This window comes from Phragmites australis, chromosome 23 (genome assembly GCF_958298935.1).
Source record: "Phragmites australis chromosome 23, lpPhrAust1.1, whole genome shotgun sequence".
Classification (NCBI taxonomy): Eukaryota; Viridiplantae; Streptophyta; class Magnoliopsida; order Poales; family Poaceae; genus Phragmites; species Phragmites australis.
The window spans coordinates 18,634,825-18,661,901 of NC_084943.1; the positions used below are offsets into that span (position 1 = coordinate 18,634,825).

General features: G+C 45.2%; 3 protein-coding genes across 9 annotated transcripts; 2 read left to right on the forward strand and 1 right to left on the reverse strand.

The window, feature by feature from the left end:
• Positions 1 to 3,364: 3,364 nt before the first annotated feature.
• Positions 3,365 to 5,883, forward strand: LOC133906285 (protein RTF1 homolog). Its single transcript, XM_062348148.1, has 2 exons — positions 3,365 to 3,503; positions 3,646 to 5,883. Exon 2 carries the CDS (start codon positions 3,670 to 3,672, stop codon positions 5,650 to 5,652), a length of 1,983 nt encoding a protein of 660 aa, XP_062204132.1. The 5' UTR covers positions 3,365 to 3,503; positions 3,646 to 3,669; the 3' UTR covers positions 5,653 to 5,883.
• An 863-nt stretch (positions 5,884 to 6,746) lies between these two features.
• Positions 6,747 to 9,360, reverse strand: LOC133906643 (uncharacterized). The gene is made up of 5 exons (XM_062348595.1): positions 9,002 to 9,360; positions 8,308 to 8,453; positions 7,952 to 8,228; positions 7,438 to 7,710; positions 6,747 to 7,356 (listed from the first exon to the last, which is right to left on the reverse strand). The coding sequence occupies exons 1-5, from the start codon at positions 9,317 to 9,319 to the stop codon at positions 6,877 to 6,879; spliced, it is 1,494 nt and encodes a 497-aa protein (XP_062204579.1). The 5' UTR covers positions 9,320 to 9,360; the 3' UTR covers positions 6,747 to 6,876.
• Positions 9,361 to 10,084: 724 nt separating this feature from the next.
• Positions 10,085 to 26,687, forward strand: LOC133905814 (uncharacterized). Of its 7 annotated transcripts, none has more exons than XR_009907698.1 (13): positions 10,085 to 10,432; positions 12,488 to 12,577; positions 21,817 to 21,903; positions 22,318 to 22,364; positions 22,449 to 22,506; positions 23,170 to 23,283; positions 23,461 to 23,574; positions 24,225 to 24,284; positions 25,237 to 25,445; positions 25,529 to 25,688; positions 26,159 to 26,234; positions 26,345 to 26,451; positions 26,514 to 26,687. XR_009907698.1 is itself a non-coding variant. In XM_062347580.1 (12 exons), the coding sequence occupies exons 2-11, from the start codon at positions 12,502 to 12,504 to the stop codon at positions 26,221 to 26,223; spliced, it is 990 nt and encodes a 329-aa protein (XP_062203564.1). In that variant the 5' UTR covers positions 10,085 to 10,432; positions 12,488 to 12,501; the 3' UTR covers positions 26,224 to 26,234; positions 26,345 to 26,687. The 7 variants fall into 7 exon arrangements, 2 of the variants coding, with proteins under 2 accessions (XP_062203564.1, XP_062203565.1); XR_009907699.1 differs by having other exon boundaries at positions 26,524 to 26,687; XR_009907700.1 differs by having other exon boundaries at positions 26,351 to 26,451.
• Positions 26,688 to 27,077: the final 390 nt, after the last annotated feature.

Genomic DNA, 27,077 nt, shown 5'->3' on the forward strand with positions numbered 1-27,077 from the left:
AATTAGTTCAAACGAGTTTTACAATTAAATTTGAGTATAGGTATGCCGCACTATTAAGAAGGATACAATGTGAGATATTTAACGTGTCTCAATGCTCAGGAGTTTCTAATCAACCCAAAGTGAGAGTTCGCTTTAGGAATTCGGTGTGAAAAGTGTGGAAGTGTCCGAATTGGATTTCAGAGTGTTCCTAGTTTGATTAAATATGTTTGGGATTATGAATTCAATTGGGATATGTATCCCTTTGAATAAGCTTTATGTAGAGTTCAAAATCGTCGAAATCGGACTTAGGGATCAAAAGTTATTGCCGTTTTCAAAGGGTCGGCTGTGCTGAACTCGGACACTCCGGGTTGATCAGAGTCTCTAGGTTCAGCTTCGAGCCAGGTGGTTTGTTAGAGCCTAAGTGTTTGACCTGGATACTCCGGGTTGACTCGAAGACTCTAGGTTCTGGTAGTTGTCTGGATCCTCCGAGTTGTACTCCGATCAGAGTTCTCGATTATGTATTCTAGTACCAACCTGGAGACTCCGGGTTGACCCGGATACTCCAGGTCAGTAAAAAAAAGCTGTGTAACGACTAATTTTGGGGAAAGGGTGTAAATAACCCCTCACCCCCATCCTTTGTTGCTATTGTTTGGGCACGAAAGAAAAACATTCTAGAGCCAAAAGAACTTCTCCCCACTCTATTTTAGCGTGAGATTTGAGAATAAAAGTGAGTTATGTTGAGAGATTGAAAGATTGAGTGCTAGTGAGCTAAATCTCATCTTGAGCATTTAAGTTCATAGGCAAAAAATTCATTGTCGCATTTGTTACTCTTGGAGTTTTGAGCTCCTATGCGGATAGGCGTCGCCGGTGAGCACTTAAGGTTGTGGTGTGCCGCGGAAGTTTGTGAAGGCTTCAATTTCGCCTCCAAAAAGAAAGAAATCAAGAGTGGAAACCCAAGCTCAAGTGTGATCAAGCTTGGAGAGGAAAAGGGTTCAGATAGATCCGGCTCAAGTGTGACCGAGCCCCCCAACAGAGATGTAGAAACCTCTAGAGGAGGTGTCCGAATTTCAGGAAACAAATCTTGTGTTTCCTCTCTTGTTTTCATGTTCTTGCTTAATATTTGTGCATTTTACTCAATCTACTTGTTCGTGTGTATTTGATTGTAGGTTCTACTTGGATCTACTTGGAACACATGACTCACTTGGTTTGAGTTGGAAGCCTTTAGGCGCTATTTAATTTCAATTTCGAGTTCATTTTCTGTTGAATCCGGAGGTTCCATATTGAACCCGAATACTCTTGATACTGTACAATCAGCTCTGAACCTGGAGATTCCGGATTCAACCCGGAGTATATGGGTGAACAGTGTTTTCAGGGTTTTTCAATTAATATTTTCTTGCATATCTTTTGCTAAATTTTAGTAATCTTTGTCACCCTAGAATTGTAACCTCCACACTTATTTAGGGTAATTGTGCATTAGTTGAGTCTATCATATTTAGGATTTTCACTTATGAAAAATCTATTAGTTTATTTTTCGCTGCAAGTTTAGACCAACGATAAAGAGGATGAATTTTTAAAAAACACCTATTCACCCTCCTATATGCGACATCATTGTCCTTTCAAATCTTCTGATCTTAAATCCCGACCTCCAGCAAACGCATAACAACGTCTTGACATCAGTACATTGCCCCTATGATGCCCCTGCCCTCCTCATTGTTTGGGAACAAAGATAGGGAGCCAAATGTGCACTAGCACCGACAATCAATGGATGAAGACGCGAATGGCCCGGGAGAGGAAAGGAGATGACAAGGTAAGGGAACCAAATTTTTTTTGCCTTCCTTGCATTTGTGACTCCTTGCCTGGAGAGGTGAGCTAAGCGAGGCGAGCAAGCTTCGAGAAGCATCAAAACATGCCCCTCCAGCTACCCAACCGATTGCCCCACCACATCTAGCAATCTTGAATTTTCATATTCCAGCCATCAGCGGTTGCACCATAACACTTGGAAAAAAACACTTGCACCTTGACATCAACCCATCAGCCAGATGACACCCCTTGGCCTCAAAATATTAATTCACAGGCGTCTGTTATGACGGTCAGTTTCTAACAGCCAAAAAATGGATGAGGCCTATATTTTAATGACTTGTGTGCCTTTTTCCCATTTGCTATCTCTCATTCTCTCTCTTCCCTTTCCCTATCTCTTATCCTTCCGCATCCACCATGTTGAAGGAAGTTGTATCACTCGCCATCCACCGTATTAGAGGGGAGCCACGCCACTTGCTACCCTCTATGTCAAAGGAGGCGCTGCCATGAGCTAGAGGGAGGAGGTGCCACACCAAACCTATGGGGGTGGCACCGTTCAGTGGCCATTGATGGCGGCGATGCATAATGGTACAAAACCCTGATTCTTTATCCACTTTTAATTTTCTTCAACTCGAAGTGGAGATCCTTGAAATCAAGTTGAAGATTTTTTTGGATTTGAGGTGAAAAGTTTCATATCTAGAAGGAAATTCTTGGATCAAGTTGAAATATTTCAAATCTTGATGGAAATTCTTCGGCCAAGGTGAAAATTTTCAAATCAAGAGAGAAATTTTTCAGATTGGTTGCCATTTTTCTTCAAATCGAGTTGGAATTTGTTTAGATCGTGTTGGAAATTGATCAATTCTAGATGAATTTTGTTTGAAGAGGTGGGAGGAAATAGTCTCCATAAAAAGAAGAAGAAAGTCAAGTGCCACATGGCTGCTTGCAGTCCCCCTTAGCCCAAATTGTTGTATGACATTTTTTTAGGACTTCTGTTAGAAAACTGAGATCTTTGAAGGGACTATAAATGTTTAGGACTTGTTATAGGCTGTACTGTGCATATGCACCGCACATGTCCACTTCATACCCTCCATGCCTCCACCGCTCCTTAACCGCCTCCCACCGCTCGTCGATAAGCCCCTCCGACGCATTTGTGACTCCCTACCTCCTCCTTTGTCATTTTAAGAAAAATCTTCTTGCTGTGCTTGCCCCGCCATGCCCTCCTCCTTCGTCTCCATTGATCGTCGTCCCCTACATCCTTAACCAAATGGTGCCGATCTATTGCTAAGCCTCCTCACCACCTACATCACTCACCCTTATCTTCGACGCCCCACCTACCACCACTGGATTAGCCTACCTCCCGGACATTTTTTTAAACCCGTCCCCACAAACAATCCCAAACCCGAACCCTATCCCGAAGCCTAACTCCCCGGAGGGTTTGCCGTCCGTCGGCGTATAGCATTCCCGGATTTTGAAGGAAATTGAATTGCCCTATGGTACAAGATGGGCTGGACATAGACGGCCCGGATTCAACTGGGTTTTTATCCGGCCTAGCATTCCACCCTTACGGCCCACCTCTATGTCCTCCTCTTCTTCTACGCTTCGACCCGGTTAGGGCCGGCGCACACTCCCCTCCTCCTCCACCGGCGCCTCCCGACCAATCGCCTCCGGCGTCCGAAGACCAACAGCACCGAGCCGTCATCCTCTCCTGCGCCAACCAAAGTCTCCAGGTGCGTATCCTGTTCTTTCTCCTCGCCGCTGTCCCGGACTGGTTGATCTCCCCAGATCCGGGATGGGCCGGCGTTTCTTGATTTCCCGATCGATTGGGACGCTGCGGAAAGAGGTTTCTTGACGCTGTTGTTGTGTGCATAGGGGTCTTGAAGAGCACTCTTCGCCATGTCGGACCTGGATGATCTGCTCCTGCAGGCCGCTGGGCGGACGGGGAAGAACCAGTCCCGGTCGAGCAACCCGCGGTGGCAGCAGCAGCAGAGGGGGCGGCGGGGTTCGTCGTACTCCGGTGGGAGCGGCTCCGACGACGACGACTCCTCGGACGCCGCGCCGACCTACTCGCGGAAGAAGCAGCCGACGTCGGGGTCGCAGGTGCCGCTCAAGAAGCGGCACCAGCCGGAGAAGGGCAAGCGGGGCGGCGGGTGGCGGGATGATGATGATGACGACGACGACGACGACGATGGGAGGCGGAGCGGCGACGACTCCGACAGTGCGCCGTCGGTCGGGAGTGACCTTTACAAGGACGAGGACGACAAGGAGCAGCTGGAGAAGATGTCGGAGCTAGACAGGGAGATGATTCTGGCCGAGCGGAGCACCCGCATCGACGACTACAGGCTGAAGCAGCTCGCGAGGGCATCGTCGTCGTCCAAGACGGAGAAGGCTTCGGCCCGGAAGGACAGCAGCCCGCCCCCGCCGCCGAGCCGGGTGCGGTCGTCGACCAGGACGGACAGAGGTTCTGCCACAAAGATTGCACTGGATGAGCTGAGGGCCAAGCGGATGAGCAAGCAGGATCCGGAGGCGTACCGCAACAGGTTCAAGGATCTGCTCTCGCAGAGCGGCTCACCAACTAGGCGCAGGGCTGGAAGCCCCCCGAGTGATGGGAGCAACGATGGCGATAATAGGGGGAGGATGAATGACCATGGGAGGATTGCTGATGATGGCAGGGACGATGAGTTCGATGAGTCGCCGAGTAGGCTTGACCCTCTCAAGTTTGATGATGTGAAGAGTATAACCCTTAGGAGGTCAAAGCTGGTGAAGTGGTTCATGGAGCCATTCTTTGAAGAGCTCATATCTGGGTGCTTCGTGCGGCTTGGCATTGGCAAGACAAAGTCAGGGATCCCGAAATACAGGCTGTGCATAGTGAGGAACGTGGATGCAAGCGATCCTGATCGGCAGTACAAGCTAGAGAGCTACACAACGTGCAAATATCTCAATGTTGTGTGGGATAGTGAGGCTAATGCTGCTCGGTGGCAGATGACTCAGGTATCAGACTCCCCACCCCAAGAAGAAGAGTTCAAGGAGTGGCTGCAAGAAGCTGAGAAGAATGGTGTGCGTATACCAACCCGGCAGGAAGTATTGGAGAAGAAAGAAGCCATTCAGAAGGCCTACACCTTTGTGTATTCAGCGGCTACCGTGCAGCAGATGCTGCAAGAGAAGAAATCAGCTGTCAGACGTCCTATCAATGTTGCTGCTGAGAAGGATCGGTTGAGGAATGAGTTGGAGATGGCCCTCAGCCGGAGGGATGAAGCTGCAGCAGGAAGGATCCGTGCGAAGCTGAATCAGCTGCAGAAGATGTCGCAGCCAATGTCAAACAATGTGAAGGCTGCCAAGTTGGAGGCAATGAACAAGAAGAATCGTGCTGACAACTTCAAAAATGCATCGGAACTGAAACCTGTTAATACAAGTCTGAAGGCTGGAGAGGCTGGTTATGACCCTTTCTCAAGGAGGTGGACAAGATCAAGAAATTATTATGCTGCAAAGCCAGCAGGAGATAACACAGAAGAAGTCACCAACGGGTCTGCTGGTAATAATTCAGTGGCCGGCAACGAAAATGTGAAGAACAAGGCACAAGCTGGTACAGCAGCCACAACAGCAGCTCAAGTTGCAGCAGCTGATGCTGGGAAGCTAGTCGATACCAATGCACCTGTAGATCTGGGAACAGAATCGAATGCGATGCATACATTTGAACTCCCTATATCATTGTCTGTTCTCGATGAATATGGTGGACCCAAGGGTCTGTTTGATGGCTACATGGCGAGGAAGCAGAAGATAGAAGCAACAATGGGGTACAAGGTTCCTGACAATGATGGAAGGAGGCATGCTTTGACCCTGTCCGTGAGCGACTACAAAAGGCGACGGGGTCTCCTTTGAAGGATATCTGCAATTCTGCAGGCCGCTCCACGGATTTCATCTATCCGCCTGGCTGCAGTGCCTCTGCATTGCTGTGACAATTGTCCAGACCCTGTGCAATTTAGACTTATTTTCTTAGAAGTAATGCATTAATGCGCAGACTATACCTTCTCTTTTCATAAATAATACCTGTGTGACTGATCATTTTGCTGACATTTCATGTTTATATCTGTGGAGTGTGTTATTCTCTTATCAACTTGTTATATTGTGTTCTTGTTGCTCTGATGATAACAGGGGGATAGTAACGAGTAGGAGTATTCTATCTTGTATAATTGACATAAAAAAAGTGTGGTTCAACTTATCTTTGTTCTTTGACCAAATGCTAGTTGCAACAGCTTTGATTCCTTAAATTTGTACAATTGAATCCTGCGCAGTTTTTTTTTTCAAGGTCAAATGTGTGCAAATGCTATTTGCTTGGTTCATGTTGATATTTGTACAATTCAATCATTCTTTCAACGTGATGGATAGCAAGGACTGGGTATTCAGAGTGTCGACTTCATGCTGAAGTTATGCTAATATTTTGCTGAATGCCATAAGCTCAAGCAATTGCAGTTCAATGGTAAACATTTCTGTTCCTTGTGTAATTCTGCACCATATCTGTTTGCCTTTTCAGCTATGAACAGAACGGTAAAACCAAACATGCATCATGTTCCTTATAGTTTGTGATGAAAGTGGCAGGTCATTTAATTGTAGTCACATCCAAAGAGCAGATTTTTTTTCTGCCATCCCACAAAATCTATGTAATATCCCGGTACTTTTTAGAGCGATAACTGCTGCACCATTTGAGTTGGACGAATCCGAAATCAGCATAAAAATGTATCTGAAGATTCTGCATGATACGGCTAAGCATCTCAAGAAGCTTCATAAGCTGGACTTCTTACAAAAAACATGGGGAGAAAGATGAAGTTAACAGTACAAAGAGAGTGAACATTGGGTACACAAAGTAAACAAGCAGAAGGTAATCATCTCGGTCCAGCCTTCGCCGAAGACGACCAGCAGTTGTATTTGACCCAGAGCATCTAGGGGAGCCCCATTATATGTTTTTCCATGCAAGATAAGGAACCATGGTAGCCCTTATTCATCTCAGATTAGGATGGTTTTACAACGTTTCTCCGTTTGTCATTATTAGTTTATTACAGAGCCATGGTCAATAGATTAAGCAAAAGGTTTGCACTTGAACCAGCATTAGTCGTTCTTCGCTTTGATAAACTTTTTTATGACGCACATCATCTCACTTCCAGGGAATCGTCCAAGGCAGCCCCTCGCAGCAGCGATCTCATTGAATTCACACACAGAATCACCGCTGAAAGCTTTAAGCTGATAGGACTTGCGCTCGGTTAATTCTATGTTCTCCGCTAAATCTTCTCCGGATTTTATTGAAGGGAGCGGGAAATCATCAAGAGGGGTGTTCATCACATCATCCTCCCCAATGGTTCCCACATAATCTCTCAGTCGGCATATTGCGAATGGGACGGGCTCAAAGCTATGGTCACCATACTCAACAGGAGTAGAATGGTCTCCAGTGACACAAAGAAAGTACTGGTAGTGTCCAGCCTTTTCAGCTTCCCAAAGGAGCCTTGCAAGCTGACCAATAGCTCGATCAACAGCTTCTAGACCACGCATCTTTAACTTGACAGCCTTATCATGACCAGCATCATCAATGGCCTGCAGTGAAATTATAAGAGGAGCTATCAGAACCACAGAGTCAATATTTAGTATGAAGAGAGCTTGGAATATGCATTTTACCTTTATGTGCAAGAACCCAAAGTCATATCCATTTTGTCTTCCAGCTTTATATTCTTCCTCTCCAGGCACAAAAACGCGAGGTGGTGTACCCATAGGAGCAGAGAGTGCCTTGGCTATAGCTTTAGCTTTAGAAGTTAAGAGAGTACGATAATCTCCAGCTGCTCCAGGTGCTTCAAGGATATCAATGCCCAGTGACAGCCCCAGGCCAGCTATGATTTTAGTAGGAGCTACCATGCATGGTGCAAGTCCATGCTTGGTTTCAAAGGCAGGTACCTAATATAGCCACATGAGCCCTCATTACAAAGGAAGTTTCAGTAGTATCAAGTTCCAGAAGGGTAAAAACATGGCAAATCTTAACAAGGAAAATCTTGGTAAAAAAGTGTCAAATCCATGGAATGTCAATAAGCAGGTGCACTGCAAAAATCTCTTCAAACCAATCTTTTCATATTGCTACTCCTGAGTTCAAGAATGAATTATTTCCAGATGGGATTAATATTATGTCCTTTGCACTAACCTCAATCCTAATACCACAGCCTCGCAACAAAACAACATTTGCAATGTTCTTCCCCTCAGCTGCACGCTTTGCATTGATGGGGTGACAAACCAGTATGCGTGTGATCTCCTTAGAAAGCTCATTGACCACAGCTGCCGTGTTTTTAGCTTCTTCTGAATCGTCCAATGGTTCAGCCTTAAGATGCAAGCGGCTGTCCTTCAACGGATCGGTTCCAGAAATGTTCCCACTCAGCCTTGGTCCTTTGACAACCACGCCACATCTGTGCTCAGTAGCATACCTGCAGAGAGGAGGTGTAAATAACAATAGTAATTAAACAACACAGTGACTTAAACGTGAATGGGGAATATGTACTGCACCTGACTCTCACTTCATATTCGGGAAACGACGGAAGTTTCATCCCATCCAACGCAGCGCAGAGGATAGGGCCTTCCTCCTCAAAATGCCGATCCGCCCTCCTGCTGACGATAACCCCTGAGCTCTCATCCAATGTAGCAAAGTTCGACTGCATGCAAATTGTGCAGAAAATTCAGTGATGGGAAAACAATACATTCATCAGTTCTGATATACTGCTATAGAAACGTACGGAACTAACGGAAGTAAGAAAGCATACGAACGGAACATGCTTCTTCCGTTCTACAAGCTCAAAAGTGTTATTCAATGATCTGATCCACAGATAACTAATTAGCATAACGGCCCAAGATCTAACAGAAAGGTCCAGTTTAGCACTGCAAGAACACTCTTGAATGATGTACTCAAAAAAAAAAAAGACACTCTTGAATGATCTGAGCCATTGCTAGCTGGTTATAACTACATCACAAGATCTAACAAGACAGCCCCAATTTAGTGCTGCAAGAACACTCCATGATCTGATCTGAACAAGTACTACTAATTAGTCTAGACAAGTGACACAGCAGAAAGAATCAAGTTTAGTAACACCACATCAAGAACACATTATGATCTGAACTAGCACTAACTACTATAGCTGATGAAGAATCTAAACAGAACAAGCTAATTCAGCTGTAATGTGGTGCTCCAAGAACGGAGGGGGACCTTGAAGGCGATGTCGCCGGGCGCCATGGCCAGCCCAGCGCCCATGGACTCGAACGCGCCGCGCCCGCGGTAGTACACACGCGGGTCGTACCCGAGGAGGGAGAGATGCGCGGTGTCGCTGCCGCAGGCGAGCCCTGGCTCCACGGGGTCCATGAGCCCCACCACCCCGGCAGCCGCCACCGCGTCCAGCCGCGGCGCCGCAGCCGCCTCCAGCGGCGTGCGCCCGCCCAGCGACGGCACGGTCACGTCCCCGATCCCGTCCACCAGCACGAACGCCACACGGCTCCTCCTCGGCCCCCTCCCCGCTGCCGCCGCCATCGCCGCCGCCGTAAAGCGCCTTTTCTGCTGCTTCCCCCGTAAAAATCTAAAATTAGATAATATACTTAAATATGTTCTCATATTTATTAATTTAGCATTCATATTCAATACACATACCGGTTCACTGTATATAAAAAGCCATTTTTAGTATATTATGTGTCAAATACGGCATTGTTGTCTGTATTTGACACACCGTGTATCGAAAATAGACTATATTCGGTACACGGTATGCTGAATACGTGATATGCCGAATATGACACTGTTGTCCGTATTCGGCATACCGTATGCTGAAAATAGCTCTTTTTTTTAACGGTCATGTTGCGTTTGTTTTTTTACAATCATGTTGATACTGAAAAAGTGTTTTTTGGTATATGATGTGTCGAATACAGCACTGTTACTCGTATTCAGCATATCATATGCCGAATACAATCCATTTTCGACACACGGTATGTCGAATACAGGTAACAATACCGTATTCGACACACCATACGTTAAAAATAGCTTTTTATATAGAATGTACTGAAAATCCATTTTCAATACACATATGTTAAATATAGGTACTAAATTAATAAATATGACGATATATTACCTATTTTGATAAATATATTTATATATATTATCAAATTTAGATATTTCCAAATTCTTCACTGCTCTTCTCGCTGCTGCTTGCGAGATGCCGCGTGCTGGCGGAGCGGGTTGGGTCGGACCAAGACGCAGGTTCCGACCCGATCGGTTCGCTCGCTACAAGAACCGACCGAGCCCGAGCCCCCAAATCTGCAACGCTTGGCGCTCGCTTGGCTCCGCCTCTGCCCCCCCTGCCCCGATCGCCGCGCCCCCCTCGCCGCCGGGGAGCCGCTGCGGCCGCACGCCATCGATTCCTGCTCCCTCCTTCGTGATTCCCCTCTCCCGCACCCCGCCGGTCTCGGTGTCCTCCTCCTTGGGGGGGGGGGGTCCCTCTTCCCGCGGAATTTGGCATGTGACGCGGGGCGAGGGGGAGGAGGCGCCGCCGGCGGAGGAGGATGCGGCGGCGGCGCGGGACGGATTGATTTGTCCAGGTTTTTTTCTCGCGATTTTTTTGAGGGAACCGCTCCTCCAGGAATTCGGTTGTTCCAGGTGAGGCACTTGTAAAAGTAGTTTTCCTTTGGTTTTTTTTACTCGGTTAATTCGTTGATACCTGCCGTTATTCCATCTATTTTTTTTGGGCTGGAGGGGGGGGGGGGGGGAATCTGCTGGAGAGGCGCTGACTTGCAGAATTTTTGTATCGATCCTGGAAACTTTTTGGTGGGGCATGTGATCTCTAATTCGGAAATGTTGCGCATGATGTAGTGGAAATTTCGTATCTTTGCCTAATGGTAGATGGTCGCGTTTGTGATGGAGCATTACTTATTAGTAATGTGCGCAGCATTGCTTTATTTTAAATTTGTAGGTGACGCTATTGACTGTAGTGGTAATATCACAACTTGCAAAGTTGCAGTACCAATGCTACTGTAGATTTATGCTGTTTAATTTGCGGTAAAGTCAGATGATGGAGTGTACTTTTGTATTTTTATTTTATTTTTCTCATCATCTTTTTTGTTGGATTTTGTGGGTTTCATCTCTAGCTTACCCCCAACTTCTTGGGACTAAAAGGTTTCATCTCAGATGCTGAAGTGTACAATGTGGTAGTGGAACGGCCATTGCTTCAGGACTTGTTTAGGGCTTTTCGGGGTTTCGCATTCTTGGCATGGTTTTCAAATGCGTGAATAGACTGAAGGCCCTCAGGACATGCATGCAAATGAAACACTTAAAAACACTGGCTGACAAGTGGGCCCAGCTTGAGGGTTGCATTGTGATGTTATTGAGGTACCAGAAGATTCTGGAGTGTCCAAATGTGTGTGATTATGCTTGCTATATAAGTTTTGGGGTTATAATTACATTTTGAAATTTTGAGGGATATTAAATTTGCAGTTTGTGCGCGTATGATTGCCATATCAAATTGGAGGTATTGGATCTAGTTTTGATCCCAATGGCTGCGCACACCAGTTGGTTTGTAATCTTGAAGTGAACTTATAAGCATATAAAACCAATGCTTTAGCAAGATCCCATGCTGCACCTGGGAGCTCTTATGCTTTGATACCTTAGTGAAATTCCTGAAAGTACCAAATGAATGCTTTTTATTGGCAAATGTATGGTTTTGTATTTCCTTGCATTTTAAAGTTCAAACCTTTATAGTTAAAAATGTTCTTTCATGGTTCAGTTCGTGTGTTACTGATCCACTGCATTTTATCCTCTCAGAGAAAACCCTAGACTCATGCAACAAAGTTATTCTTACATGGTGCTATGGCACCATGGTGGGACTTGCAAACACAGAAAACTGAACACAATAGGATATATAGGATGAAGCTAGGCCAGGGAACAGTGTACCCAAGTTAAGCCTACTTTTTTTTATATAGATGGCCAATATGCAATTAAGAAATTTGAGCAGGTGAGTAGGACTTGTATCACAGAATCTCTAAAGTTTCTTCAACTTGCAGCTAAGATTAACATCTTTTTATCTTTATACTTGTTTGGACTTTGTATAAGGTAAGCAAGCAGGGTAACCTCTGATCCTTATTTTGCCATTAACATGTAACAAGAGTTGCAGATGCATGAAGTGCTTGTTTGTGTGGATGGTTGCTGCTGATGAATGATAGCAAACAATATTGTCATATGGTCTCCCCAAGATCTCACAGTATTGTATCATTGGGGGTCATTAAAACCTTAAGGACATAGATAATGATGTTTATGCAGGCTGTTCCTTAGTGGTTCCCCTTATATGGTATCATTAGACTGTGAAAAAAAATCATAAGTTATCTTTCTTTCTGCAGAACATAAGGTTCTATTAATTTTGGTTTTAGAGGCATTTTCTTTCAGCAGTCAAAATGAGAGGGTCCTCTCAATAAAAAAAATTGAGATGCAATTGACTTTGGTTGTAATAAGAAGGCCATATAGATGGTGATTTTTGTCGACATTCCAGCAATTGGACCTTTGGAAAGTAGTTTGGTGGTCATCATTTTCATATTTATTATGTGATAACGATTATGCTTGATAATGTGCTCCGCCATATCTCTTAGTTCCAACTACTTCAGATGTTTGAATGATATGTTACTTCTGGGCTTCTGGCATGTAACGCATGTGGCTGCATTGTAGGTTGCTTTTCCAAAATGGTTTGCATGCCAGGACATTTTAAAATGGCTTCTGTGCTGAAGCTTGTAATGATGGAAAATCACACAGCACCAGGTGAAGTATAAGACAATATTTTAGCTTATTTTGACTTTCCATTTAGCTTGTCGACTTCATTCACAATACTTCGATAGATAGTCTTTGAGACCTGAGTCCAGAGTAAAACAAAGAGCAGTTTATATTGCAGTTGTGGTTGGGTAAATCCGTTGTACAGTGCAGTTCTATTTAGTATTTATGCACTGTACATTTCCTATGTGCTCACCTGCTTTGATTGGATTTGTGCAGTTTATTAATCCATTTACAAAATTATATTCATGATTTATTCAGATAGAATGTTCTTTTTGCACCTTGTCTTTTATTTTACCTGAATTTTGTGCAACTTTTATATATTTTTTCTTATTTGTAACATGGATAGATCCCAATATTTCAACTTACCTAGTTCCTTGCAAAGAAAAGGGGAAAACATCAAACTTTAGAAAAAAGTCACTAACAGAAGAGCATTGAAAATGAAAACAACTGTATTCATATGTGAATCTTCTATGTATTGAAAGGACAGTTTGATTTGTTACTGGACTGTATTATTTTTGACTCGATGGCTTGATGCAGGGATGTACTTATTTCAGTGAATCACATTTATTTTATGTTCAGGAGCAGAAATGGCATTTTTAGGTCCATAAGTTTTTTACTCAGTTCAGGATTATTTATTTATTTATTGCAAAATTTCGACAATGTGCCTTGGATAGTGCAATATCAATTTCCTTATCAACCAACTCTTAAAACTTGTATAACTATTATCAAACACGTAGGAGACTTGTGTGTCTTTGTATTAGAGAAGGAAAAGAAAGAACCGGTCCAGAACAATGCCCCAAGGGGCAAAGCTTAACACCAAGAGCACACATAGACACTCGCCACACCCCAAGGGGGAAAGCTTACAACCAAGAGCGCGCATAGAAACACACCACGCGCATCACAACACTGGCATTAAGCAGGAAGAACCCGCCCAAGACAGCACTCCCTACCCCTGCAGAAGGTCCCCCAACTTTTTGGCCCCTACCATTATCCAGAGGTGCGCCTCATCAAGGATTTCTTGCAGCACAGAACCGATGTTTGGAGTCAACACATTGAACACGCAGTCATTGCGATGCTTCCATAGCCACCATGCCCCGAGAATGACCAAGGAATCCAAACCATTGCATCTTTCCTTGCTAGCCCTTCTAGCCACCCGTCTCCACCAAACTGAGAAGATCTCTGCAGCGGTGGGAGCAAGATGTTGCAGACCAAACCGATTGAGGAGTTGGGACCACAGATCTCTTGCAAACACACAAGAGCAAAGGATATGTTGGATTGTTTCCTCCTCTTGATCATAGAAAGGGTAGTGTGCGGGATGCGGTAAGCCCCGACGCGCAAGCCGGTCCGCAGTCTAACAACGATTAAGAATCGCAAGCCATAGGAAGAATTTACACCGTCGCGGTGCCCAAGATTTCCATAGTCGCTTCCAAGGCTCAAATCAAGTGCTTCCAATGAAGAAAGAGAGGTAGGCCGATTTGGAGGAGAACTGCCCTGAGGAGGACCGTTGCCAAATATGTTGATCAGACTCCTCAGGGTTTAGAGCAAAATTTTGAAGACAATCCCACACTTGAAGATATTGAATTAACGCCACCGTTGAGAGGCCGCCCTTGATATCCTTTACCCAGGTACAATCTTGCAGGGCTTGAAAAACCGTTCTCTGAGATCGTGCACGTTTGGGCACATAGTCAACAAGCGCAGGCGCCAACTCTCAAAGAGAGTGGCCATTAATCCATCTATCCATCCAAAACCTAGTGTTGTTGTCGTCTCCCACAACGGTTGTGACAGAAATATCAAACATCGCTCTCAAGTTGGTGTGCACGTGCAGGTCAAGGCCAGCCCAAGGACGGTCTAGATCTGTCTTCCGTAGCCATAGCCATCTCATGCGAAGAGCCCAACCCAAAGTTTGGAGATCATGTATACCAAGACCTCCAAGCTCAAGTGGGCGACAGACTCTCAGCCAAGCTACCACACAGTTGCCTCCATTTGCCTCCTTTCTACCTCTCCACAAGAATCCACGACGTATTTTATCGATTGCTTTGATAGCCCATTTAGGGATGTCCATTGCGAAGAGCAGATAGATAGGTATTGCCGTGAGCACAACACCAACCAGAGTAGCATGTCCTGCTTTAGTCAATAGCCCAGCCTTCCATCCTCGTAATCTATCTACGATCTTTTCCAACAGAGGAAGACTATCTCCCTTGGAGAGCTTGTTTAAAGATAGGGGAAGGCCTAGGTATTTGCAGGGAAAATTGGATACTTCACAAGGCACCACCTCCTTTATCTCCTCAATATTTTCATCAAGACACCGGATAGGTAGAACTGAGCTCATTTGTAGATTAGTGCGCAGCCCCAACACTTCACCAAAGTGCTCCAAAATACTCAATACTAGGTTCAATTCGCTAGCCCATGGCCGAAAGAACAACACCACATCATCCGCATAAAGTGAGACCCGGTGAGGAAGAGGCCTTGATGCAAGAGGTTGTAGTGAACCTTCCTCGGCAGCCCTTGCTATCATTGCATTCAGCACATCCATCACAATTATGAACAACATTGGGGAGAGAGGATCCCCTTGTCTGAGGCCTCTGCGGTGCTCAATTACATCCCCTGGATCTCCATTGAGCAAGACTCTAGTACTTGAGGTGGATAAAAGAGCACAGAGGAGGGCACACCAACACGGACCAAATCCTAGATGAGAAAGCACCTCCAAAAGAAAGGACCAAGAGACGGAGTCAAATGCTTTAGATATGTCTACCTTCAAGAGAATTCTCGGTTCCTTCTGTCGATGAAGAAATTTAGCCATATGTTGCACAAGAAGAAAATTATCATGTATTGAGCGATCTTTGACAAATACACTCTGATTAGGAGATATTAGCGCGCCCAGCCTTGGAGCCAACCGGTTGGCCATAATTTTGGTAACCAGCTTAGCGAAGCTGTGGACCAAACTTATCGGTCTGTAGTCTTTCACTTCAATAGCATCAGCCTTCTTAGGAATTAAGGTTATTAGGGCTGAGTTTAGAAGGTGCAGCTTTCGAAAATCCCCTCCCTGTAATGTGCACAAAGCACACATTAAATCAGATTTGATGATCGGCCAGCAAACACGATCGAACCTCTCTGTGAGACCATCAGGGCCAGGCGCCTTGTAAAGCGGGAGGTGTTTGATAGTATCCTAGACCTCACTCTCTGTGAAAGGTGCCTCCAACTCTGAGAAGTCTTGAGCGGGCTGATAGAACGCGTCGAGGTTTAGGGTCGTCTCTCGGTATTCGGCGGTATCGAGTAACCCCTCATAAAAGTCATGGATCACCTAGTGTTTATCCTCATGTGAACTGACGATCCGATCACCAACCTGAAGTTGTGCAATGAAGTTCTTACGTTTTCTGTGCCGAGCATGAAGATGGAAAAAATCAATATTGGCATCGCCCTCCTTAAGCCATCCAATATGTGAGCGTAAATGCGCGATCGTTCGTTGAAGCGAAGCCAAACCGAGATAGAGAAGTTTCAGTTTACGTCGTAGCCAATCTTCATCGTCAGATAGAGATCGGGCATCCTGGGCTATTTCAATGCGGTGTAGAATTTCCCTAGCAAGCTGCAATTGAAGCTTGATATGCCCAACCTTCTTTTGACTCCAGGATCGAATAGCTTTGGTTACTCTTTTGAGCTTGGCAGAGAAGAGTTCCATGGGGTAGGAAGCAGAAAGTGGGGCTGTCCACGAAATGGCAACAGCTTCCTGAAACCCACCCAACCTTGGCCAAAAGCTTTCAAAATGGAACCTGCGTTTTCCTTGTAAATTATCCTTAAGACCATGCAAAAGAGGGCAATGGTCAGAGGCCATTGAAGCCAAACTGTGTAGGAGACTATCAGGAAACATGGTTTCATAATCTATGGAGTAAAACACTAGATCCAAGCGCACAAACGTGGGAGAACATCTTTCATTGGACCATGTAAAATGCTGACCAAGCAGATTAAGCTCCTTGAGTTCGAGATTGTCCAACAAGCGTCGAAAACGCCCCATCAGTGCCCGGTTAAGGTTAGAATTATTCTTGTCTTCCGAATGATAGATGAGATTGAAGTCACCTGCTATAGTCTAAGGGCCAGGGCAGTTAGCTCTGATGTCACGTAGCTCCTGGAGGAATTGACGCTTGACAATATTACGAGAAGGGTCATAAACTCCTGTGAACCACCAGTTCGGGTAGTCCGCACCGGAAAACAAAACTGAGACAAAAAAGGTGTCGACATGAGTCGAGAGTGCCCGACAAACCCAACCTCTCCAAGCCACCAGAACACCACCCCTTGTTCCATCTGCAGGGAGGAATTCAAACTGGTCGAACTCGACTCCCAGCAAGGAAAGGAGGAGATACAGAGTGATAGCCGCCTATTTTATTTCCTAGAAGCACACAATATCTGGCTTGACCGAATCAACCAGCTCACGTACCGAATCATGATGTGAGCGTTTGTTAAGCCCACACACATTCCAAATCAAAAAAACAACGACCAAGATAAACCGAGAACTCTTATGTCATCACAGCGACGAGGCCAACCGAGGCACCCCGTGTGTCATTAGGGACTGGCCACCCAAAAAGCGCAGCTAAAGCCATCAGATGTGATATGCTCAGAGGGGTTACGAACATCCGCGCAAAATCATCATGTGCTTCCTGATAGCTTTGTGCATGTTCACCAAGGAAACCCAAAGCATGCATCACTCTGGTAGAGGCTTGATTGCTGGGAGGGGATGGTGCTGAATGGTTAGCAAGACGTCGACTGCGACTGCGACTAGGAAGGAAGTCAGGCGGTAAGGTTTTATTTCTCCTCTTTGGAATAAGGGGAAACGGTTGCAGACCATTCGTGTTCTTCGACAATTTATTCACAAAAGCCTTTGGGGTGGCCGGCTCTGAAGTTGCCGGCAGCTTGGTGCATCGATCCGGTACGGGAGTCGCCTCTCGCCTACGTCTTTTCTTGGTATAGACACAGGAACAGTCCTTTCTGTAACAGCCCATGGGGCATGGGCCCAATCTGACATGCCACAGTGAATCGGGTCCGCGGGCACCCAACTCCAAGGGTGCATGGTCATCCTCGGGCATCGATTCCTGTGCTGGAGCGATAGTTGTAATTGTCGTAGTGATGGTGGACACTGAAGAAGCCCCTTCTATCTGTGCAGCGAATGCATCGGACCCAGAGCACACAAACAGTACACCGCCTAGTGTCGCCTCTTTGAGGATGGGCGCCTTGACAACTACGCATTATGAACACCCGTCGAGATAGGAGGGGAGGGTACAGCGCCGCCACCGCTGCTAGCAGTGCACGCATCCATTGATCATGTAGCCGGGACGCAGAGGGAGCAGAGATCACCCAGGTCAACCAAGGGCCTTGAGGATTCACAGCGAGAAACGATCGTGCGAGCAGACGCCTCAAGCACCGATCCCAAAACGAGCCCTTCGCACCAACTGGGCACCGAAGACCACGAAGAGGCCAAGCGGCCGCTGCGGGGGTCGCTGGCGCCGCCAAGGGAGCCATCGGGGTCACCGTCATGGGGCCTATTATGAAGCAGCCACCTCCAGAGAAGTCGGCCACCGTCGCCAACGTCAAGAGGAGGAGGTAGACGTTGCTATTGAGCAGACGGCGTTGAGATCACCGCTACCTGGAAGCCGACTGGGTAGGCCAGGAACTGTTTCCCTCGGAAACCTTTATCATGCAACATCTCCATGGGTTTTGCGATCAGAAGATCCTTGGTGGCCGGGAACAAATGCGGATTAGACGTCCACACAGTGAGCTTAAACATAGATAGGTCGGAAAGATCCTCTGTTGATGGGTGCAAACTCTCAATCCAACAGTAAGGGCTCAGCAATTGCATTGCAGAAGCGAGCCCCCAAGCGTGAGCTGAAACTCCGTGCAACGCGACCTCAACCTTGAACGGAAAGAATACGCCCGCCGCGTGAGCTTGTTGAGTCCACTGCTCGATACTAAGGTGAAAATGTGATGTGTGGACTGGCTGATCGCCATTTAGGACTCTGGTTGCTGTTGAGTCGTCCGGTAGGATGAGGAGGAAATCTTCCGGTGAAGAACGATGAATAGAAAGGAGCTCCGAGCTAAGCTCGAACTTGATCGCAATGGCTTCCATGACCTCCTCTGATGTGACTACTGACGTGGAGCCAACGATCTTCACGAAAATAGCCTTGCGAAGCTCCTCCTCGGCCTGTGCAATTCCCGCTGAACGATCAAGCATGCACAAAGCACGTGAAGAAAGGTTAGGAGCAGTCTTGATGCAAACCACTGGGGCACCCGGGACTGGCAACAGGACTGTTGGGGCGACATTATTTTGATTTGTATCCATCGCTTCTTTTGTTAAATGCATAGTCCCAGCCCCCTCCCTCCCCCCCCCCCCCCCGGTGTGTTGTTAAATTTGTTTGCTAGCCATCTGCTACTATGAGGAGACTGTGGGCTTTGCTGCTGGGTCGCTGTTAATTCATCAGACAAAATGGGATTCGGAGGAAAGACCGGCTGAGGCTGCTCGGTTACATAGCTAGTGAAAAGGTCAAAAGTGGGTCCGACAGTCAAGATGGGAGTGCTGTTATTATTGGCAGTAGCCTGAACTTCTTCCTCTATCTTGTTCAACTTCTGCAACTGGGAGTCCAAGCCCATGGTCATTGCTTGGGATCCTCAGATCCTCCTCTTCATGTTGCATCCATTGGAGTGCTCTTGAGTAGGCGTGTATTCAGGATGTGCGATCGGTGAGAGCTCCGGAGCCACCACTCCTGCTGCCTGCTTCCCTGTAAAGGATGGGCCAAAGGTAGCCTCGAAGCACATGGGGTTAGAGAGAATGAACTGCATTCTCGGACTAAATCTGTTGTCGGGGATTGCTGCCTGCAACGACACACTATTGTCTTTTGTGGCATGCATCCATGGGCCCTGGATGAGCCTGGTCCTCTTTCCCCTGAAGGTGTCCATGACCACAGCCACAGGTGAGGCAAAGCTGACGCGCCTCTGGCCCGGCCTGCTGTTGTGCTTCTTCAAATTTTGTGGCAGCGCCGAGGAGAGGCGGCGTAATGTCATCTTGCTAGGAGAGACCGGGCTCTTGATCAGCGATGGGCTCACATAGCAGTCGCATTGGCTGTAGTGCCTAGTGTCGCTTCTACCGTGGTTGTTGCGGCACCTGTCAGTATAGTCCCGGGCGTCACGGTAGGGGTGCGTGCGGGACCAGAGGGATTTGCTCCTATGGCATCTAGTCCTATAACGTCCATAGTCATCATCCTCATCATCTCTACCTCGGCATGTGTCGCCTGGTCTCCGCCTGGTCTCCTCTTTGTCCACTTCTCGAAGCGGAAGACCCGGTTGGAGAAAGGCAGCCAGTGGTGCTACAGCACTGCCTCTCGGTGTCTTGGGTTGTCGAATAAGATGAAGAAGTCCTCCGAGTGGTGCTTGATGATTTGGCACTCATGAACCTTGATACTGAATTCCCTGCTAAGAGCATCTGCCAGTAGTTGCAGCTCGGTGGGTGGTCGGAACTCAGCTAGCCAACAGACCACCCCTCTGCTTAGCAGGTGGTCTCACCGTCTTGCAAAGCCCCTAGAGCCAGACACCGCCGCGTAGTCTTCCAGCGGTCTCATTGCCAAGGCTCCTGGGAAATCCGCCATAGGAGATGTCTCAGCCGGGGTCTGCGCCAAGAGAGGCTGACTAAGGTTGGAGGTGATCATGAGGGCTTCAAGATAGGAGAGGTTCCTGGAGGAGTGGTTGTGGCTATGTGGTGGCTTGGCAATGGTAGGCTGGTGCTGGTGAGCTTTTTGCGGGCAGTTATCAACTCTGTGTCCTGCTCCCCTGCATTTCCAGCACTTTGTTGGCTTTCGGCAAGAAGCAACTCTGTGGTCCGCAGCAATGCAATTGAAACATTTGCCTTTCATCCTTCTTAAGTAGAGCTCTCTGCTGGCCTTGGAAGTGCTTAATTGGTGAGCAACCAGGGCTGGCTTTGAAGGAGGTCTTCCTTTCCTCCACCATTTCCTCGGCTTCATAGTAATCCAACCTTCCAGTGCCTCATTCTGAACCAAATCATTGCGAGCCGTGCGCGTCGCCGCAAAGTCGACCCGACGCGCGGTATGGACTTAGCAGCATGCCCACCCAGTTGGCTGTCAAGGAATTTCGGCGATTGATAACGAACTCTCCCTCTGAAAACAAGATTGATCTTTTGCCAGCTGAGATATGTGAAATCTCGGCGAGCCGCCGGCTGTATAGATGACTGGGGCGACAGCTGGGGGGGGGGGAGGGAGGATTTATGCTTGCCTGCCTGAGGTAAAAGCGGCACTGCTGGAAGGTGGACTAGAAGCTTCTTCATGGTGGGGTGTTGTCGATGTTCCTGCAAAACTACATGTATTGCGCTAGTTTCCTCCACAAAGCCCCCCCCCCCCGCGTTGCGCATACGGCTTGCAAAGAATGCCGGGAACATCTGATCTAGAGTCTAGACTTGATGGGAAGATGGCTCTCTGCTTGCTTCTTCGTTCGCCTCCACACCGCTCTTAGGAAGAGATTACTGACGCTGCCTTCTTTACTCCCTCGGCAGGAGCGCTGTGAGCAAAAAGGAGCCTCCTGGTGGAAGCACCAGGAGACAACTCAGACCGGTGTCCTTGCTCCGTCGCCTTGCCATGGTCGTCCGTCGTGCCTTCCTCCACCTCCTGGGGAGGAATCGGGTCCTCATCTTGAGATGACGCACGCATATCTGATTGGGTGCTGGCTGCCTGCTCTCTCGTAGGGACAAACAACTCGGGGAAAAGGGCGAAATCCGGTGGGAGGAATGTGGAGGATGGCTGGATGTTGAAGATCCCTAGATGGGAGGGCGAGAAATCGACGGATTGGGGTTGGATTGGTGGATCTAGGTGGTGGTTCGTGGTGCCGCTTGTGCAGTCGCCAAAGGGGTCTAACGGCTCCATCATAAGTGTGTATTCAATAGGTAGTTCTAACTTGTATAACTATTATGTGTGCATTATCTTGGTTTAATGGTAGTTTAATAACCTTAAGATATTTAACATATGCATGCAAAGCAAAAATGGCGTGGTTTTTGTCATGTGTGAACACTTGACAGCTAAATTATGATTGATCACTTGATTGTGATCCATCTTTTATTCATTCGATCTATTTTTTGTCTCTCTTGAGAGAATAAAACAAAGGGACTTTGGTACTCAAATGATGCAATTCATGTGTGCTGGGTATTTGAGAATGAAAAGAATCTCCTCTGTAACTTTTGGCAGATGACGTGATCGATGAGGTGACTGCTGCACAGGTCCTACAAAAGCAACTTTTTGATGCACACGAACCAAATTTACTGGATGAAAATGGTAAGTTCCCCTTGCCGAACAGATATATTTCTGTTACTTTCTCTATGACTTTGGGTAGTCTTTACCAGGTAGCACAGGTAGACATTTTTTATTGCTACCAGCTCTGCCACGTTAGTGTTTATTTGTTAAATCGTGATTTCTCTGTTTCTTTGTACTTGTTCCTTGACATCATGCACTTGCCTGCTATGTATGCTATGTTATGTTGTACTTTGTGTTTGTGACACATGGTTCTATTATATAAGATTATTGTAGTTCACTGACATCATGCACTTGCCTGCTATGTATGCTATGTTATGTTGTACTTTGTATTTGTGACACATGGTTCTATTATATAAGATTATTGTAGTTCACTTGTAAAACTTATCTGTTGATGTCACAACTTAGCTTTTTAACTTATTCAATAACTTCGTGCAGATATGCATATATTTGGATCAAAACCTATGGCCGATCCATTGGACCTGGTAACTTTGATGAATTTACCTGTATGATTTCCCATTTTCACCTATGGCTGATTCATTAGATCAAAAACTTATCTATTACTGAAGGTCTGCTGTAGTACTTGCAAGAAGCCAGTCAAGGCTAGCCAATATGCAGTTCATGCAGGTGCTATTCAACATTTTTGCTATAGACATTATTTAGGTTTAACTACTGAAGTAAAAAATCTGCTCATGTTTTAGGTTTAACTACTTAAGTTAAAAATCTGCTCATGTTTGAGGTTTATCCACTTAAGTTCAATCTGGTCATGTTTCTTAATTCATCAGTGATCTTATTGTGAACATTTAATCCACAAATTCAAATTCATAACTTAGCAAGAATCCAGACTTGTCAATGCATAAACTACATAGTTGCAATTTGTACGTGCGAAAAGCCCCAATTTGTTACTATATACTCAATTTAACTTAACCAATGACTAGTGTATCTCGCTCTTCTTAGAACATCAAGAAATTGTTTACTATTTGATACACTTGCTTAGAAAAACTGATGGCATTCCCATTCAAAGCATCAATTGCACAACTGGCCAATAATGTTAATTAACATGGGATTATAGTAAAATCCGTTATTTGATTATCCTTTTTTATACAAACCTATAGCTTTGCTACTTGTTATATTACTACCCAATGTCATCCTAGAATAAGTGTAGCTAACCTTTGGAAACTTCGGCGATGAATATACATCTCGCATGAATATGGTATCAATAAATTTATCATCAGACATGTTCAGTATTTTCTGGCTTTTTCATTGAGACATTTTTTTTTATTTGTGCAGAGCAATGTAGTTCAAGCAAAGTAAACACAAATGATTCAATGGGTGTAGTAGATCATGCCAGTCCTATGAAGCCCCCAAAGAAGGGCAGAAAAATAAAGTTGACAAGTAATGGAAGTATCCTATTGTTATGAGGCAGCCTGTTTGTTCTTGTTTAGGCTATTGTTAATGCCTACTTACTGCTGTTTGTGTTCTCCATTCTCCCTATGGAATACTCTCCTTGTTAAGCTTCCTTCGTCAATAGGCTCTAAATGCTGTGGAGCTTCGAAGTTTTGCTGCCTTGACATCTGATAGATCAGAAAGTACACATAAAGGTGAAAGCAAAGTCTCAACATGAAAGCAAGAAGAGTGCCAATAATTTCGAGTTGGACAATGGGCATGTCAGAGTACAACCTATAGATTCCACAGGTGATCAAAGTTTGTGCTACTTTCTTTCTAAATATTGGTATGAATGTGGTGACTTTTTTATCCTACTGTACTGCTTTTGTTTTTTGCTGAATTTTCTCTAGGAACATTTGATCTTTACATCTAGACTCTGGTGCTTCAATTATATTATTAGTATATTCAAGCAGCTGGAATCCTACCCAGAAGAGAAAAAGGAGAGAAGTTGTTGGATAGGCATCAATAAAGAAGCCAAGATCATTGAAATGATTAGACTGTATCTAGTTACAACTAAAAAACGCTAGCATTCCACATTTAAATTAACTGCTTGTTGCTTAGCTTTAATCCAAGAAAGAAGAATGTAATCACTATGGCCACCAAGAAGTTTTGTGTGTTCATATTAGCTTGTGATCATCTAATGATATAAGTTTGCGGGCCCATTTTCATTTGCATATAATAATTGGAGTCTATTATATACGACCAGGGATTATGCATAGGAAACCAATGCATTGACTCTTGGATATGTTTTTATTGAAACAATATAGTGTGCGACTCAACTCTGCCAGAAATGGACATTTCAGTTTATAACAGTATATTTTGATTTCAGCAGGAACCAAAATACTGTTGGGTTTGTTTTGTTATGGTAGGGTTTATTTACATGCTGCTTTGTTTTTTAGGGTTGAAAACATCTGTTGATAATGCAGCTACTACCAATGTGCCTGAAAGTCGCCTTAGAGGTATGAATTGCTTCTCAGTTGTCAGTATGCTTGCTTCCTCCTAGAGATTGTCAGACTACAGGTTATCCTCTGCTTATGTTTTGCATGCGCAGACAAGTAGGCATGTTATGGAGTGCTTGATTATCACGTGGAATTATGGTTTCTCCTTTTTCCAGTAGCAAATTATGAGTTGCAAAGATCTTCAAATCATCAGAAAGTATATTGTTGTTAGGGGTGAAAATGGCCGGAAACGATCGGGAAAAGCCCCAAACCACTTTCACTTTCACATTTTTTCTCAACCGGAATCGAAAACAATAATGCCAGAAACGGATGCGAAGTCGAAACTGTTGGACATATCAGAAACGGAGCTGTTGGAGCGGAAACACGTTGGTATCGGTCGGAAAACCGATAATTCACATTGGAAACACCGAACCACAAAACCATGACTTCAAACGTTCGACTAGGCATGAGGACACAACATGAGTTTGTATTGACAGTATAATCCATTCAACACATCGCTGCAGATAATTTGTTGCTGTCAATATTCATAATTTGCTTGCGATGTAGGGGCTATAATAATTAAGGTTTTTTATGCGAGAGTAATCAAGTTTTTTTTTATTTGCTGGACTGAACTTGAATGAGAAGCAAGTGATAGGGTATTCTTGAAAGATCTCCATTAGGGTAACAAGAGAAATGAGAAGGAAAAAGTAGCTTTTCCAGAAAATGGGTTTTGCCTACTGAGTTAAGGTTTAATGTTTACCCTAAGTTTGTCCATAACGAAAACTTCCCTGCACAGCTGTGCAGCAGTAATCAAAAGGCTCACCTTCAATGATCTTCTTTTTCTACCTGAGACTTGAATTAGGATGTTCTCCCAAATGTTGCTTTCACTTGAGAATAATGTCTTATTCAATTTTCGCTGCGTTGTAACATCTGATCAGATAGTGTTTTGATTTTCTCATTTAATTTATATCAGATGCGCCGGTTCCTCTTGCAACAAAAATATATCATTCACAGGGCAACTACCGCCTTCGATTAGAGCTTGGCCAGCTTTACCGTGAAACATGTGCGGAGCATCTGGGCAGCTTCACAACTCCAAACTTGTCACAGGAGAATGAAATGATGGTGTCACGGTTTTCGCCATGCAACATGTCAGCTCAGAAGAACCTTGTTCCTCAAACAAAGGTTTGATGCCACCCTGTGAGCATCGACAGGATATCTTAACATGTTCTCTTACTGATTATGCATTCTCTTATGGCGCTTCTCAGTATCAGGATCAGCTTCTTGCAAGCACATCTCAATCGTGCTCAGGAATCCCTCAGCAATTATCAGCAAGCGGGCCTAACCATTCACAAGAAACCAAAACTGAGATAGCATCTACAGTTAAAAATGAAGTTTCACGATCCAGATGTGATTTGAAAAACAAAGGTTGGAACAGAATCTTTTAATCTTCTCCTTCCTGTAGGAAGCGACTCGATTCCTTAAAATTTTGTTAAATGTTAAATGATAAATCAGTTATCATGTTAGTCATCTACACCCATCAAAAAGAATTGCAAGCAGTAAATGAGGGCAGGGCACTTGAGTGTTCCAATGGAACTATTTCAGGCATATCAACTATAATTCAACAAAATAACAGCACCCCTATGAGGAAAAAAAAAACAATGATAGCTCATCCTTCAGTTATGTTCTAAGCTAAGTAGTTTATCATGGTCCTCCGCTCCGAAAAATATCTTATTTACCCTGTTATTTACAAGACTTCCACTCTGCAAAAACCTCAGCTCTTAACTTTTTGGTTTATTGAAAGGCTCCGGCACCATTACCTTACGCGATGCCTAGAAACCTTCTGACATAAAAAGGATGTATTGTATTATTATCTTACTATGCATTTTGTTCTCTAGGCAACAAGAAGACGCAGCAGCAACCTAATGGACGTGATCATGTGATCAAGTCCTCAGTAGAGTAGCTATTTGATAGGTACTCCGCCATTGGCATTACTCACTTTGGATTTCAATCTAGGCACACAATTCGCCTATCAACATAACGAGCTTATGCTGATTGATTTCACATGTATTTTATTGGTCAAGTGGTAGTGTCTCCACCGGTGGACAGCCTCCTTTTGTTCTTTTCAAATGAAAATTGGTTCTTGTCAGGATGATTTTGGACTAGGAGGTCCAAATTCAAGATCATTTTGGTAAGTCAAGACTCTGGAATTGAAGCCAAAGACAATATTAAGCTCTAACTTTGTTTCATCAGTTTCTCGCAGGTTCATTGACTCTTGGTACAAGCTAACAACTCTAATATTAGCACTGATGATGGAATTACCTGTAAATACGGCCGGGAAGGCCTTCTCTTCCTGCCCCCTCCCCTGCTGCAGAAGGTTGTGACCTGATGAACATTTTCAATATAGCTCTTTTCTTTTCCGAATCATGTGTTTGTGTTCGCTCTCTCGTGTTTGATTCTTCCCCTAAGCCAAGCTTGCTTGTGGGCAATGAAATCCTTACTGGTGGAGGAGAGCTCTTGGGTATCTTTTGCCAACATAGCCCAAAATGAAAAAAAGTTACAGAAGGGAACCAACCATGCATGTCTGAATTTGGAGCCGTTTGGCCGGGCTCCTGCTCCAGGTTTTGAGCATTTTGCCAGATGCTGTGTGCCCTGACGGGTGACTCTAGACTTCGGCTTCAAAGAAAGGAGGCAGCGCACTTTGGGCCTGTTTGGTTTATTTCTGTAGTTAAGCTAAATTTTGGTCATGCTAAAAAAGTTGGCTAGTGTTTGCTTTGAAGCCAAGTTTTGGCCAGGTCCAAAAAAATTTGGCTTGAT